This window comes from Condylura cristata, unplaced genomic scaffold, assembly GCF_000260355.1.
Source record: "Condylura cristata isolate star-nosed mole 26May11 unplaced genomic scaffold, ConCri1.0 scaffold00028, whole genome shotgun sequence".
NCBI lineage: Eukaryota > Metazoa > Chordata > Mammalia > Eulipotyphla > Talpidae > Condylura > Condylura cristata.
The window spans coordinates 26128392-26141433 of NW_004567129.1; the positions used below are offsets into that span (position 1 = coordinate 26128392).

Consider the following 13042-nt stretch of genomic DNA (forward strand, 5'->3'; position numbering starts at 1 on the left):
GCCGCCCCGGCCTCGCCGACCCCTTCCCCAGCCCTTAGCACAGAGAGGGACAGACGCCCCTCCCCCAGCTGCGTTTTTTTATAGTAGATTTTTAACAAAAACGGGGAGAAATAATGCATTTCTGTGGATAAGCGCCCGCCGCTCTCCTCAACTTGGAAACGACCCCCTCCCTCCCCACCTGTCTGTGTCCCCTCCTGGCCCCCACGGCGCCCCCCACTTCCAGGGATCTCCCGGAGGCAGGCGGGCGGACAGAGGCCCTGCAACCCCGCTGCCTCCGTGGGCTCTAGAGGTACTGAGGCAGGGTGCTCACGGGGAGAAGGGGAGCCTTTGGGGGGCCGCCCCCAGGGCCTGGACCTGAGTAGGGAGGCCACGTCCCACCCCACCTCTTGTGTCTGGATCCCTGCTCCCCTTTGGGTGTGTGTGTGTGTGTTTTCATTTTCTTTTTGGAAAAATGGACAAAAAAATAGAGAGAGAGAGAGGTATTTAACTGCAATAAACTGGCCCCGCGTGGGCCCGCCTTGTCTGTCCGCGTCTCTGCTCCTCTCGGGTCGGAGGGGTTCGGAGCCGCCGCGTGGCGAGGGCAGGCTTGGCGGTGCGTCCATGGCTGCGCCCCGGGCCTGCCATCTTGTTCTGCCCGTGCCATCCGTCGGGCAGATGGAAGGATCAGGCACGAACGCCCTCCACGGGCCGAGGGCCTGTGGGTGTGGGGCCGAGAGGCGCTGGGGTCAAGGCCGCGTCCTGGTGTTGGGGGGAGTGGCTGGGGTCTCCTGTGTCACCAGGTCTTAACAACAGATCTGGCTCCTGGCCCTGTCGTGGGCTGAAGCCCTCCCCTCGGCGTCAGCCAATGGTGGGGCCTGGCCTTGAGCCCCCCGCCCCCCGGAGGGCAGATGGCCAGGGAGCCAGGCTTGGCGCGTCAGCCTGTCGCCTCGCGCTGCGGTCCTGGCGCCTGTGCTGTGACCCCTGCCCCGACGGATGACGAAACCTGGCCTGAGCGGAGATGCAGTGATGCCCCAGGCTGCTGGGGGATGCCGTGGCCCCCGTGGGTGCCCGTGCGACCTTCGCTGCACCGCGGACCCAGGCCTCCGTCACTCTGACCCAGGCCTGCCGGCCCAGTCCCCTTGTCTGGTTCCCTGCGCCCACCCCACGTGGCCCGGCTGTCCCCTCCTCTCCTCTGAGAGCACCTCTCCCTGAGATCCCCCTGTCGGGGGCCATCTTTCCAGTGAGTGCAGCACACAGGGAAAGGGTGCCGCCCACTTTCCGGGCTCCCCACAACCCACGCCTCCCATTTTTGGGTCTTGGGGGTCTTGGCAGTGGTTCAGGCGGGAAGAAGTGTTGGTTCCTTGACCAGCACTGCCACACTCCTGTTAGGGTTGACTTGGGATGGCACCCCATCTCTGAGTCGAGGTATGTGGGTCCACTAGGCCTAAGGGGTCTCTGGCAGTGGGCAGTAGCGGGGTCTGTCAGGCTGGGCAGGCTTGGTTCCTCTCCCTGCCTGGCTGGGGAACCAGTTCTCCAAAAAGACCCCTTGATCATGCTTAGTGAAATCAGCCAGGAATATACCAGATGGTTTCACTCATAGCAGGAGCATAAAGGAAGCGGGGGAGGACATGCACTGGACTGTGGAGATGGCACACAGGTGATGGGTGATGGGAAGCCCACGGGGATCACAGCTGAGATGGGAAAAGGCACAAAATGATGTAGAATAAACTATGACATTAAAAGAAAAAAGAGCCCCTTGTGGTGTTGGCCATTGCCTGTGGTGTAGACTCCAGGTGGCTGGCTTTGAGCACAGCCTGTCCCGCTGAGCTCCAGTGAGCAGGGCCTAGGGCCCAGCTCTGTCCTGGTTGGGGGGCGGCAGGACAGCCCAAGTGTTAAGATCGCCAGTCAGGCCGGGATGGCCGCTCAGCCTCGGGGCGGGCTTGGGCACAGGCCCAACCTGCCTTCAGTTGGTCCCTGAAACATGAGGAAAATAAGTCTCTGCAGGCCGGTGGGATCCTCAGAGGGAGCAAGAGCTGGGAGGCCAGGTCTCTGGGGTCAGGACCACCGAGGGCCCCTCAACACAGTAGAGCCCAGGAGGGGGTGGCAAGAGCTGCTTGGAGGCCCGGTGACACCTGTGAGTTTAACACGGACGTGAGGCCCCTGTGGGACGGCATCAGCAGCTGGTGGCTCCTGTCGCCCGTCTTATGGCCAGGCCTTCATTTTCCAGACCGGGGGCTGCAACCTAACTGAGCCTTGGAAAACACCAGATGTGTGCTGCCCCCCAGCATTGTCAAGTCAGTGCCCCAGAGCCCCCTGAGGCGCACCCAGGCGCTGTGGTGATGCCAGACACCTCCGAGGGCCTCGCCAGTGACATCCAGGGCAGCGGGAATAGGGACTGCTCATCGACCTCCTCAATTCCTGGGGCGTGGGGGGACAACGGTGACGCCGTATCAGGGAAAGTGTTTCTCAGGTGGCCAGAGGCTTGTCTGTGGCCTCACGGCCCCACCCCCTCTGCTGGCCCAGGGTGACACAACCCTGTTCCCTGTCACTCTGTTCCCGCTTATCTCTTCCCGCCTTTTCGGCGCCACTACCTTCTTGGAAATGAGTTACTGAAAGGGGAGGGGGCTCAGCACCCCCTCCGCCCCCACAGGCCCCATAAATAAGCAGTGGTAACAGCCTCAGACACCAGAGACAGTCCTACCCCTGACAGGACAGATCGCACAATGGCCCAGAACGTCCGGACCCAGGCCACCTGCCTCCTGCTGCTGCTCCTGGCCAGCATGGCCAGCGGCGTGGTTCTCCAGCGCCAGGTGAGGCCATGGCTCTGGGGCCCGGGGGACTGGAGAGCCAGTCGCTGGAGTTGGGGCGGGGGGGGGCGGCTTCTGAGGCAGCTGGAGACCCACAGGGCAGGGCGAGAGGGGACAGGCAGCTACCTGAAGGATGGAGGAGATGGGTACTGATGGCAGGGTCTGGGAGCCCCAAACTGCACTTTCAGTCCTCTTCTTCTAGATGCTGGGGACCCAGTGTGAACACGACAGATGAGGAATTTGCTCCCTAGGAGCTTGGCTGTGGAATTAGTCAGTGAGCAGTTCAAGCCTAAATAAATGCTTAGCAAATGCTATTCACGAGTTACGGGCGTCACTAACAAGAGACCGCAGCCGGGAAGTGCCGGCGGTCTGGTCCTGTGAAAAATGTTCCTTGATCTTGGACTTGGGAGGGTAAGAGAAGTGGGGGTGGGGGGTCGGCAGAGATGCCAGGGGTGCCGGCGAACTCGGCATCCGAGGGCATCCGAGGCCAGGATGTAGTCGTGAGGGTGCCTGCAGGTGAGGCCGAGGGTGGTCCTGCCACAGCTGTGGCACCAGGCCAGCCGGCCCCCCAAGCGCACAGGAAGCCCGAGGCCTTTAAAACGGGGAAAGCTACATGCTACCGCGAACACGGGAGGGGCAGAGTGAGGGGCAGACGCAGGACTTAGGGCCAGACCGGCATCCGGGCCAGGGAGGCCGAAGGCTGCAGAAGAGCCGCAGCACCGGGCAGCGGAGGGGGCAGGTTTCGGGGGCCTGTGGAGGCGAGAGAGCAGGGGCTGCACGGCAGGACCAACCTGGGGAGCAGGTGTCTGAGGCTCCCCCCCGTCCTCTCTTCCCCTCTGCTTTCACAGACAAGGCAGCCTGCACACCCCCAGGCCCAGGACACAGTGGGAGCCGAGGACGGCCTGACGGTAAGCGGGGCTCCCTCGGCCGGCCGCACCCCCTGCCCGCCCCTGGCCCGCCCCTCACTCCCTGTCCTTCCTTCCTGCAGCTTGGGCCCCGGAGGCTGTCAAGGCGAGACACCCACTTCCCCATCTGTATGTTCTGCTGTAACTGCTGTCCCAACATGAAGCACTGTGGGATCTGCTGCAAGGCTTAGCCCAGCCGGCAGCCGCCCGCCCTCCTCGCCCCTCCTTATTTATTCCTCACGCCGCCACACCCAGCCAGTGGTCTTAGAATAAAATGGCCGGTTCCATCTTTTTATTTTCCAAACGCGAGTGTCTGGTCTCTCTTTGCCTGCCAGGGCCTCGGAATTGGGTTGTGGGGGTGTGGGTGGGCGTATGCTGAGGCTGCCCAGGAGGTGGGGGTCTGTTCCGGGTCTTTTTTCTGTTCTTCCCTCCTTCCCTCACCCCTTCAAAGCCCTGGGATTAAAGTTGCTACAGTAGGGGACGAATCTTAAACAGTTGCCTTTCCTTGAAGGCTTGAAACAGAGGTAACAAGTTTGAGGCCTAGGAAGGTTCTCAGAGGTCAGGAGGTGCCAGCCAGGGCTCCGCAGTAGAATCTGCAAAGATGGGGGATTCCCTCTTCACCCTCCTCCCTCATGGGTATGCAATGGCACCTTTGGGGGGACGTGGGGTGACATTCTGGTCTGGCCTGTGTGCTTGGCTTGAAGTTGGTTTCCAGTTTTCCCAGTTTCAGTTGCAGACACATGGGGCAACGGCAGACATAACCACTTTTGGGGGGCTCTCTGTCAGTTTACAGAGTAGAAGAACGGGGCCCTGAGACCAAAAAGACGGGGGACCACTGGCCCCCAGAAGGCCCGGGCCGTGCGTGAAGCGAGCTGGCTTTGCTTCCCAGGAGCATCCTGGGCGTGGCTGCTCCGGTCTGACGAGCCAGGCCGTGTGCCGTGGGGTGGGGCAGCGCCCGCCTCAGTGCAGAGTGAGGGTCCCCTGCATCCGGGAGAGCTGCATCCTGCCATGTTGCCGGTTTCCCCACTTTTGATAGAACAATAGCTGCAAGACATACTTCATTGTCTTCTTCAGCCTGTGAAAAATATCAGCACTGGGGCCTCCCTGGGGGCACAGGGGTTAAAGTCTCAGCACTGTCAAGTTATCCGCAGTCACTGGGCCTGAGTTGGATCCCCGCCCCGGAGCTGACCCACATGGAGCAGCAGACCTCTCTTGACCCGCCCGCTGCTCCCCTCAGCAGTGTATTTCAGTAGATCCACCTGTCCTGCTCCCCACTCTGTCTCTGGTGAAGCCTCTCCTCGCCGTACCTCAGGCCTGCACCCCAGCTCTGTGTGCATAAATCAATAAAAATGAATTTTAAAAAGAAGAAAATGTCAGTGCTGCAGTGATGAGGCTGCGGACACTTGGCCTCCATGTGGCCAGCAGGGCGTGGAGAGGTCTGGGACCCGCTGACGAAGCCTCCGGAGATGGCTCCTTGCCCTAGGCAGGCCAGACACACTAAGCTTCTCTTCAAGCGAAGGTAGACATACTCACTTTTATGTGCAATGTCCTCAGTTTTAAATCTTGGCAAATGATGAAAGGACTTTGATTTTTAAAATCAACATTCCGTGAGCCAAATGAAACCCGACTGGGCACCAGCTTGGCCCTGCTCCCAAGTTCTGCCTTTGAAGCCACGAGAGGCTCGTCCTCTGTGAGAAGAGGTTTTCCTGCAGGAGGCTGGAGGTCGGGGAGAGGAAGGCCAGGCGGACAGCGTGGCGTCCTGTTAGCCTGGGGACCGCTCCGCTCCGAGACCCCTGCTTCTCGAAGCTCCTCCACAGCCCTCAGCTCCTAGGCTGCTAAGCCGGGAGTGGGAAATGGTTTCGCAAATGGTCAAATGCCTCCTGGACATAAAGGCTCAGTGATGAGGACAGGGGAGGCCTCTCAGGTGAATAGCTGGGAGGCGTGAAGCCTGCAGCTGCAAACACCTTTCAGGACACCAGCCCTCCTCTCTCATGTGGGCACATCCTCCTGGTTCTAGAGAGCAAAGGGGGGGCCTCTAACTTCCCTGTCCATCCGGGGCCCCAAGGGGACCAGACACGCTCTGTAAAAGGCAGCGGGGAGTTCCTGATTCTACAGGCTGGGGTGGGGGCCCAGAATTTGCACATCCTGGGCTATTCGGACATTCGGGGGCCACACTCTGAGGACTGATATGAAGCTCCCTCTCTGTCCCTGCCCGCTGTCTCCAGGGCCGGCCCCCTCAATGGAGCAGGAAGCCAGCAGACACAGAGACTTGATGTCACCCAGAGGTGAGTTTTGCTTAGGTTGTATTGTTACACATCAGACACCCTCACATCACCACAGCCCACATCAAAGTCTAAACTCTTGCTGATATGGGTTGAACAGTGTCCCCCAATGTTAACATGTTGAAGTCCTGATTTCCTGGTGCCTCAGATTATGACCCTATTTGGAGACAGGGGCTTTCCAGAGACAAATGAGGCCCTAATCCATAGGTTCAGGGTCCCTGTAAAATGGAGAAATTAGGGCCCAGATATGTGTGTGTGTGTGTGTGTGTGTGTGTGTGTGTGTGTGTGTGTGTGTGTGAGTGTGGAGAAGCCAGGCCAGCCACAAGCCTAGGAGTCAGGCCGGGCAGACCCCTCCCTCACGGCCCCCAAGGGCCACGGCCGGCGGCCAGCTTTAGCCCTCAGATGCCTGCGCGGGGATCCGTACCCCAACAAGCCTTCCCAGTACCCAGTGTGTGGTGCTTGGTCACAGAAACCCACATGCCTGGTCTGTTGGGAAGGTCAGCTGCACCTAGCAGGGTGTCCCCTCAGACAGGACCTGCTGCTCCCTGGGCCCCCAAGTCCTCTTGCGGTCTGGACCCACGGGTTTCAGGTTTCAGTCAGTACTTCTGTGCCCCCAGGTACCTGTGAGTCCTCTCCCCTGGGGCCAGCTTTGGTTCCCACCTGGAGAGAAGATGGACCCCCCCAACAGCACAGGATGAGGCCCCAAGGGGGCTGGTGTTGACACTGAAGGCTGTGACCGATGAGTACCCCAGGATCTCGGGGTCCTCCCCCAAAGCCCAGGCACCAGGCCCCTCTCTTCTCCAGCTCAGGCGCTCTAGCCCCACCCCACTGTCAATGGGTCTTTGTCCCTGACTGGGAAAGGCACGGGCTGAGTCTGACATCATGAAGCCTGAGGTGGGGGTGGGGCTCTCCCCCCTTTGACCTTCTCCTCATTCTGGGTCTGAGGGATTTCCCACCCCTCACCCCCAACCTTGCCCAGGGTCCTCCCCTCCCTCCTTCTCCAGAGCTCTGACCTAAAGGGCTGGAAGATGCCCCATTGGGACTGAACAGTTCAAGGTCAAACCACTACTACACTTAATAACAGCACCTCCAGCTCCCCACCACCCCCCAACTTGGGAAGGTCGTGACCCATGGGAGGGCCGAGGCAGCAGGAGCGTTACTGTGGAATCTGCACCCCGAGGGTCCCCACCCCGCTCAGAGCCTGCACACCTGCAGCATCTCTGCCCACCCGGCTCTTCCGGAGGACTGAGGAGAGCAAGACAGGCAGGCACAGGCAGAGCCCTGCCCTGGGGGGCTCCTGGTCAGCAGAGAAGCAGCTCCCCAGGAGAGCGCAGGTTGGCAGATGCGCTGGGGGTGGCGAAGGACCTGCCAGCCTGTAAATGGAGCTGCTGGGCAGGATGAGAGCGGCGCAGGGCAGTCTCCAGAGGAGCTGGGGTGCTGAGCAGGCTGTAGCCAGGGAGAAGCGGGCGTGGGCGGGCGTGGGGGAGACTTCCAAGAGGAAGGAGGAAGCGCAGGGGCCCGGGGTCAGGAGGGGCCGGAGTGTCTGAGGGGCACACACATGCGTCCACTCTGCAGCTCGGGAGCTTGACCCCGGCCAGGAGCCGCCCCCGGCAGGCGTTTGCCAGTGAGCAGGCCTTGGCGCCTGGAGGTCATGTTCTCATGAGGCGCGTAACTAGGTGCAGGCACCGCTGCGACCCGGGGCGTGATGACAGACAGGTGCCATCGAAGCCGGGAGTGGCGGCCCTGTGTGCTCCTGGGGCCAGGTGGCCTCTGCCAGCTCCAGGGCCAGGGCCAGCCCCAACATAGGCTTCCCGGAAGCCGAAGGCAAGGCCTCTGCCCTCGGCCCGGGACTTGCAGGGTTGTTAGCACCGGGGCACCAGGGTCCAGGATGCTCCGTTATGGAACAGAGCGAGCGAGCCAGCGAGCGAGGGAGCCGCCCCCTCCGCCCCAGGAAGGGGCTAGTAGAACCCAGGCGTCAGGCTGCCTCGTCCAGCAGCGGTGACAAGGGCCCCTTTGTGCCCCCCTCCCCCGGGGACAGGGAGGAGCTGGCCCTGGAGGCAGGCGGCCCCTGGCACCCAGAGGAGGGGAGGGGCTGGCGAGTGGGGGCCTAGACCCTGGGAGGCCAGGGGCCTGTGAGCCGGCCCGCGGAGCAGAGGTGCAGGAGGAGCAAGACTAGCCGAGTGAGTACTGGGCCGAGCGGCCTGGGCACAGTCGGGGAGCGAGGCCCGGCCGAGCGCAGAGGAGGGAACTCCAAATCCACGTGCAAGGCGAGGTGCCGGCCTTGGCCACCGATTAGGAGCAGCCCAGGAGCGCTCTGGCAATTGGCTAGGACACGGAGGAGAAGGTGACCAGGCTTGGGGGAGAAGCCAGAGAGGAGGGGTGGCGGGCCCTCAGCAGCTCCCGCCTGAAGGCCCTGCAGGAGCTGGTCCCTGGGGCTCCCAAGTTTGGGGGCCCGGGGTGGAAGGGGTTGGGGGCTAGGAGACAAGAGTCAGGATGCCCAGGTGATCAGACACCTGCATCGGCCACCTGGGAGGGAGGAGGCAGCAGCGGTGAGTGAGCACCTGTGGCACTCAGGTGCGTGTGCGGGCGTGCAAGCGTGTACACGCGTGTGAGCGTCTCGAGGTGTTCACCGCTCCCGGGGAAATCTTAATCTGCTTCGGTGTTTCTCGGCCTTTTTTCATTCCATCCCACTAACGAAGGCTTTGCATGTGCTTTTCCTAATCCCATGCCAACCCGCCACCCCCGGCCGGGAAATTTTAACTCGATGGATAACCTGAATATGTTTACAGACTGTGCTCACTTAGCGTCCTGAGTCCCCCGAAAGGCCCCACCCTAAGCACCAAGGCTCACCCGCGTAAGAGGGCCAGGTCTCCGGGCTCCTGGCACACACCTGGCCCGCGCAGGGCTGGCCGCCCGCGTGTCTAGCTCCCTACCTCGGCTCCCAGGTGGGAGGGTATCGGCCACGTGTCCATCCCGCGTCGGCGGGCCTGGCCCTAGCAACAGCGCAGCGTGGGTGTGTCTGCGAGCAGGTAGGGCCGCGCGCGCGTGCCCAGTGCGCTGCGTCCCGGCGGGTGGCTGAGCACAGGGCTGCTGCCGCGGAGGCCGTGTGCGCCTGCTGCCTGCCTCCGCGTGCGCCTGCGCCCTGGCTGCCACCGGCGCTGTCACATTGCAGGCCAGCGCCTGCATGTGTCTGGCCGCGGTGCGTGTGTCTGTCGTGGGAAGGCAGTGGCGGAGGCCTGGAACGCAGCCACTTGGAAGGCCTGGCCCCGACCTAGGGCGACCCACAGAGCAGCTGAGTGCCAGGGACTCATCAGCCCCTACCCCGGTCCTTCCTGGCCCCACCCGGAGTCCGGCCAGGAGTGCCCAGCAGACTCTTCTCTCACCCCCACCTTCCCCGGGAGCCCCCCAGAAGGAGGCACCCCACCCTGAAGGAACAGGGTTCTTTTGTACCGGGCCCTGGCTTCAGCTGCGGGTGGGGACACCAGGGGCCGTCTGTGGGGTAGGAGGGGGCGGCAGGAATTCACACGGCATGCTGGGAATGCTGATACTGAGACCCGGTCATTGATGGGCCGGGTCCTCATGCCACCCCCAGACCTCTGCCGTGGGACATCTGCTCCCTCACCACGCTCACCACACCCCAGCTCACCCACCCCAGCTCCCCCCACCCCATGCTGTGCGCTCCCCTTTCCTTCCCTCCCCTCTGCTGCCTGGGGTGAGTGGGGGGGAAGAGGTGTGGCCACAGAGTAGCTTCAGGCTGTGTGGGAGGGTCCCAAGCACCCTTGGAGGTCAGAGACCTCATGGGCAGCCTTACAAGAGGCCACAGCCCAGTAGAGATGGAAAGTGGGGGGGCAGAGGTGCTCAGGCCCTCACCCCGTGGCAACAGTGCGTCTGACTCTTGCTCCAGGTTGACTGGCTGACTGCTTCCAGTGGCATCAGAGTTGTTCCCAGCACAGGGAGGCTGAGGCGAGGGGCGTTCGGGCACCAGCGCCTCTCCTCTGGTCTCCCCAGCTCCGCTGCTGGGCTGGCCTCAGCTGTCCTTTCTGGGGAGCTGCCGGTCAGCACCCCCCAGAGAAAGGACAGTTTGGGGGCTCAGCAGACCTGCAGCCAGACAGAGCTGTGTGGCCTTGGAAAAGTTGCTTGACCTCTCTGGGCCTGTTTTTTTAAAATAATATAATAGTTTATTTTCACATCACTTTGTGCCTTTTCCCATCTCAGTTGTCATGCTCCCACGGCCTGTTTTAAAGTGAGAACAATTGTGGTTTCGACCTCAGAGAGATCACATGAATCAGTTCATGTAGAGGGAAGCGCACGCCGCACAGTGAGACCTGGGGCTCCGTGGGCGGCGGCCGGGGGCGCGGGCTGTGACCACAGGTAACATCAGCAGCTGTTACCCCAACGGGTGAAGTATCAGCAGAACGAACAGCCCTTTCCACGACCCCGGGGCTCTCACCGTCTGTCTCTTCTTTCCTTCCCAGCTGTCAAAATGATATTCCTCACGACACTACCCCTGTTTTGGATCATGATTTCAGGTAACTGGGGGGAGGGTGTGGGGCCCCACCGCCCCGAGTTGGCTGGAGTGTTTTCTGTGGGTCCCTCGACCCCTCAGGCTCGCGGAAGGTGACGGGAGTGGCGGGGGTGGGGGTGATCCCGGCGGGACCTGACCCTCAGCCTCGGTGATGCTGTTGGCCCTCAGCCTCCCGAGGGGGACACTGGGGTGCCTGGATGCCGTCGTCCATCTCCGCCTTCGAGGGCACCTGCGTGTCCATCCCTTGCCGCTTCGACTTCCCCGACGAGCTGCGGCCGGCTGTGGTGCACGGCGTCTGGTACTTCAACAGCCCGTACCCCAAGAACTACCCCCCGGTGGTCTTCAAGTCACGCACCCAAGTCGTGCACGAGAGCTTCCAGGGGCGCAGCCGCCTTCTGGGGGAGCTGAGTCTGCGCAATTGCACCCTGCTGCTCAGCAACCTCAGCCCGGAGCTGGGTGGCAAGTACTACTTCCGCGGGGACCTGGGGGGCTACAACCAGTACACCTTCTCCGAGCACAGCGTCCTGGACATCATCAGTGAGTCCCCAGGGCGGTGCGGCCCGGCCGGGCGGGCGGGAGGGGGGCCGAGGCGCTGCGGGCCAGCCCGGGGAGGCCTGGCTCCTCTGGCTTGGTCGGGGGAGGTGCAAATCCCAGCGGCACAGGGCCGGCCCATGGCAGGAGGGAGCCACGGCCCCCCGCCTGGCCGCCCTCAGAAGGAGGTGCGCTGTCACGCTTCTGGGAACGCCTGCGAGGAAAGCCGGGCGTCGGGTCAAGGGCCTCTGGGGCTGCCTCAGCGGGGTGGCTGTGAGCAAGCTGTGCCCGGCCTCCAGCCTGGTTTCCCCTCCTATGCGCTGGGGTAAGAGCTCAGTGCGCCCCGGCTCCGGCCCGGTGGAGAATGCAGGAACACGGACCCCCGGCAGCCTGGGTCACCAGGAGCGGGGATGGTGTGCTCTGTCGTCTCCTAGTTCTTAAACACTGGCTGCGGATTCCGTTTTTGTTTTTTTTTTTAAGATTTATTTATTTGTGCATACAGAATTGGGGTATAGGCCAGAGGTGCAGGGGGTGAGAGGCTTCACCAGAGACAGAGTGGGGAGCAGAATAGGTTGAGGGGAGCAGCGGGCAGTCAGGAGAGGTCTGCTGTGCCCTGTGGGTCAGCTCTGGGGCTGGGGATTGAACTCCTGCTGCAGTGGCTTGGGAGAGCTTTGTGATGTGGTGCTTTAACCCATTGCGCCACCAGGGAGAGCCCTGATTCTGGTATTTTTATAAAATCCTAAACTTAGGCTAAGCGAATCTCAGCTTGGGTCAGGTTTGGCCATCAGAGTAAGGCCACTGCCTGGTTTCTGAGGGGTCTTCCTGCACGCACACACACACACACACACACATGGCCACACAGGCACAGCCATGCGCACACACAATACATCACTCACACTCATGTGCACACGTACACACGCACCTTAAACAGTACACACACGCCTGCCTGCACTTACACTCACACACACGCACAGTACAGACAGAGGGCCTCCCTGGTGGCGCAGGGGTTAAAGTCTCAGTTCTATCGAGCCGTCTGCAGCCACAGCAGCACGAGTTCAATCCCCGGCCCCAGATGTGACCCACAGGGCCCAGCAGACCTCGCCTGTCTCCCCGCTGCTCCCCTCAGGGTGTATTTCGGTCAGTCCTCCTGTTCTGCTCCCCACTCTGTCTCTGGTGTCTTGTCTCACCCCACCACTCCTCTGGCCTGTACCCGAGTTCTTGTTTGCATAAATAAATACAAAATAAATCTTTAGAAAGAAATTCATTCACTGTTGTCTGTGTGTATACGTCTTGTGTGTGAGTGTGTATACACGTACAGTATATACACACTCACACACAAGACGTATACACACAGACAACACACACGCATCCACACACTGTCCATGCACACAGACAACACACACAGGCTCACACAGATACACACAGCACATACCTGCTCACACTGACTTGTGCAAACACACGGAAGCTCAAACCAAAGCAGACACGTGGGAGGAGAGAGGCTTCCCGAGCTGGGCGGCCTCAGGTCTGGAGCGCCTGCAGCGAGGTCAGACGCCTGGGCTCACTGTGGGCTCAGCTGCCTCGTGTGCAGAACACGCACAACAGTATTATCCAGCGTCTAGCATGGCCGGCCGGAGGGCGGCCAGGGGAACCCTGGCCGGCACTCAGCTGGCCGCGTGACCTCATGGTCACGCCCGTCTTGGACCCGAGAGGACTCTGGGGTGACTGAGAGGAGACAAGCTCGTAGGGCCTTCTGGAGGGGAACCCAGCCAGGACCGAGCTGGGCGGGGTGGACACTACCAGACATTCCTGTCTGATGGCGGGGTGCTATCCCCTCGAGCCGCTCCCCCACTGCTCCCTAGACACCCCCAACATCGTGGTCCCGCCGGAGGTGGTGGCAGGCACGGAAGTGGAGGTCAGCTGTATGGTGCCTGACAACTGCCCGGAGCTGCGCCCCGAGCTGAGCTGGCTGGGCCACGACGGCCTGGGGGAGCCGACGGTGCTGGGCCGGCTGCG

General features: G+C 61.8%; 2 protein-coding genes across 2 annotated transcripts in view; both read left to right on the plus strand.

Moving 5' to 3' along the window:
* Positions 1 to 2584: 2584 nt before the first annotated feature.
* On the plus strand, positions 2585 to 3963 carry HAMP (hepcidin antimicrobial peptide). Its single transcript, XM_004690258.2, has 3 exons — positions 2585 to 2789; positions 3635 to 3694; positions 3775 to 3963. The coding sequence occupies exons 1-3, from the start codon at positions 2703 to 2705 to the stop codon at positions 3880 to 3882; spliced, it is 255 nt and encodes an 84-aa protein (XP_004690315.1). The 5' UTR covers positions 2585 to 2702; the 3' UTR covers positions 3883 to 3963.
* A 4121-nt stretch (positions 3964 to 8084) lies between these two features.
* The window catches only part of MAG (myelin associated glycoprotein), a 13775-nt gene continuing 8817 nt past the window's right edge, over positions 8085 to 13042 (plus strand). Inside the window, exons 1-4 of the mRNA XM_004690259.2 lie at positions 8085 to 8317; positions 10449 to 10502; positions 10667 to 11035; positions 12889 to 13039. Coding sequence (XP_004690316.1) covers positions 10457 to 10502; positions 10667 to 11035; positions 12889 to 13039 — 566 coding nt within the window. The 5' untranslated portion in view covers positions 8085 to 8317; positions 10449 to 10456. The remainder of the gene's footprint in view (positions 8318 to 10448; positions 10503 to 10666; positions 11036 to 12888; positions 13040 to 13042) is intronic.

What these genes read in the sequence shown, in the direction of transcription:
- HAMP (XM_004690258.2), top strand. Translation starts at nt 2,703, where the DNA reads ATGGCCCAGAACGTCCGGACCCAGGCCACCTGCCTCCTGCTGCTGCTC. An exon ending in GCGTGGTTCTCCAGCGCCAG is followed by an intron (nt 2,790 to 3,634) that starts GTGAGGCCATGG and finishes CTGCTTTCACAG; the next exon opens with ACAAGGCAGCCTGCACACCC. An exon ending in GAGCCGAGGACGGCCTGACG is followed by an intron (nt 3,695 to 3,774) that starts GTAAGCGGGGCT and finishes TCCTTCCTGCAG; the next exon opens with CTTGGGCCCCGGAGGCTGTC.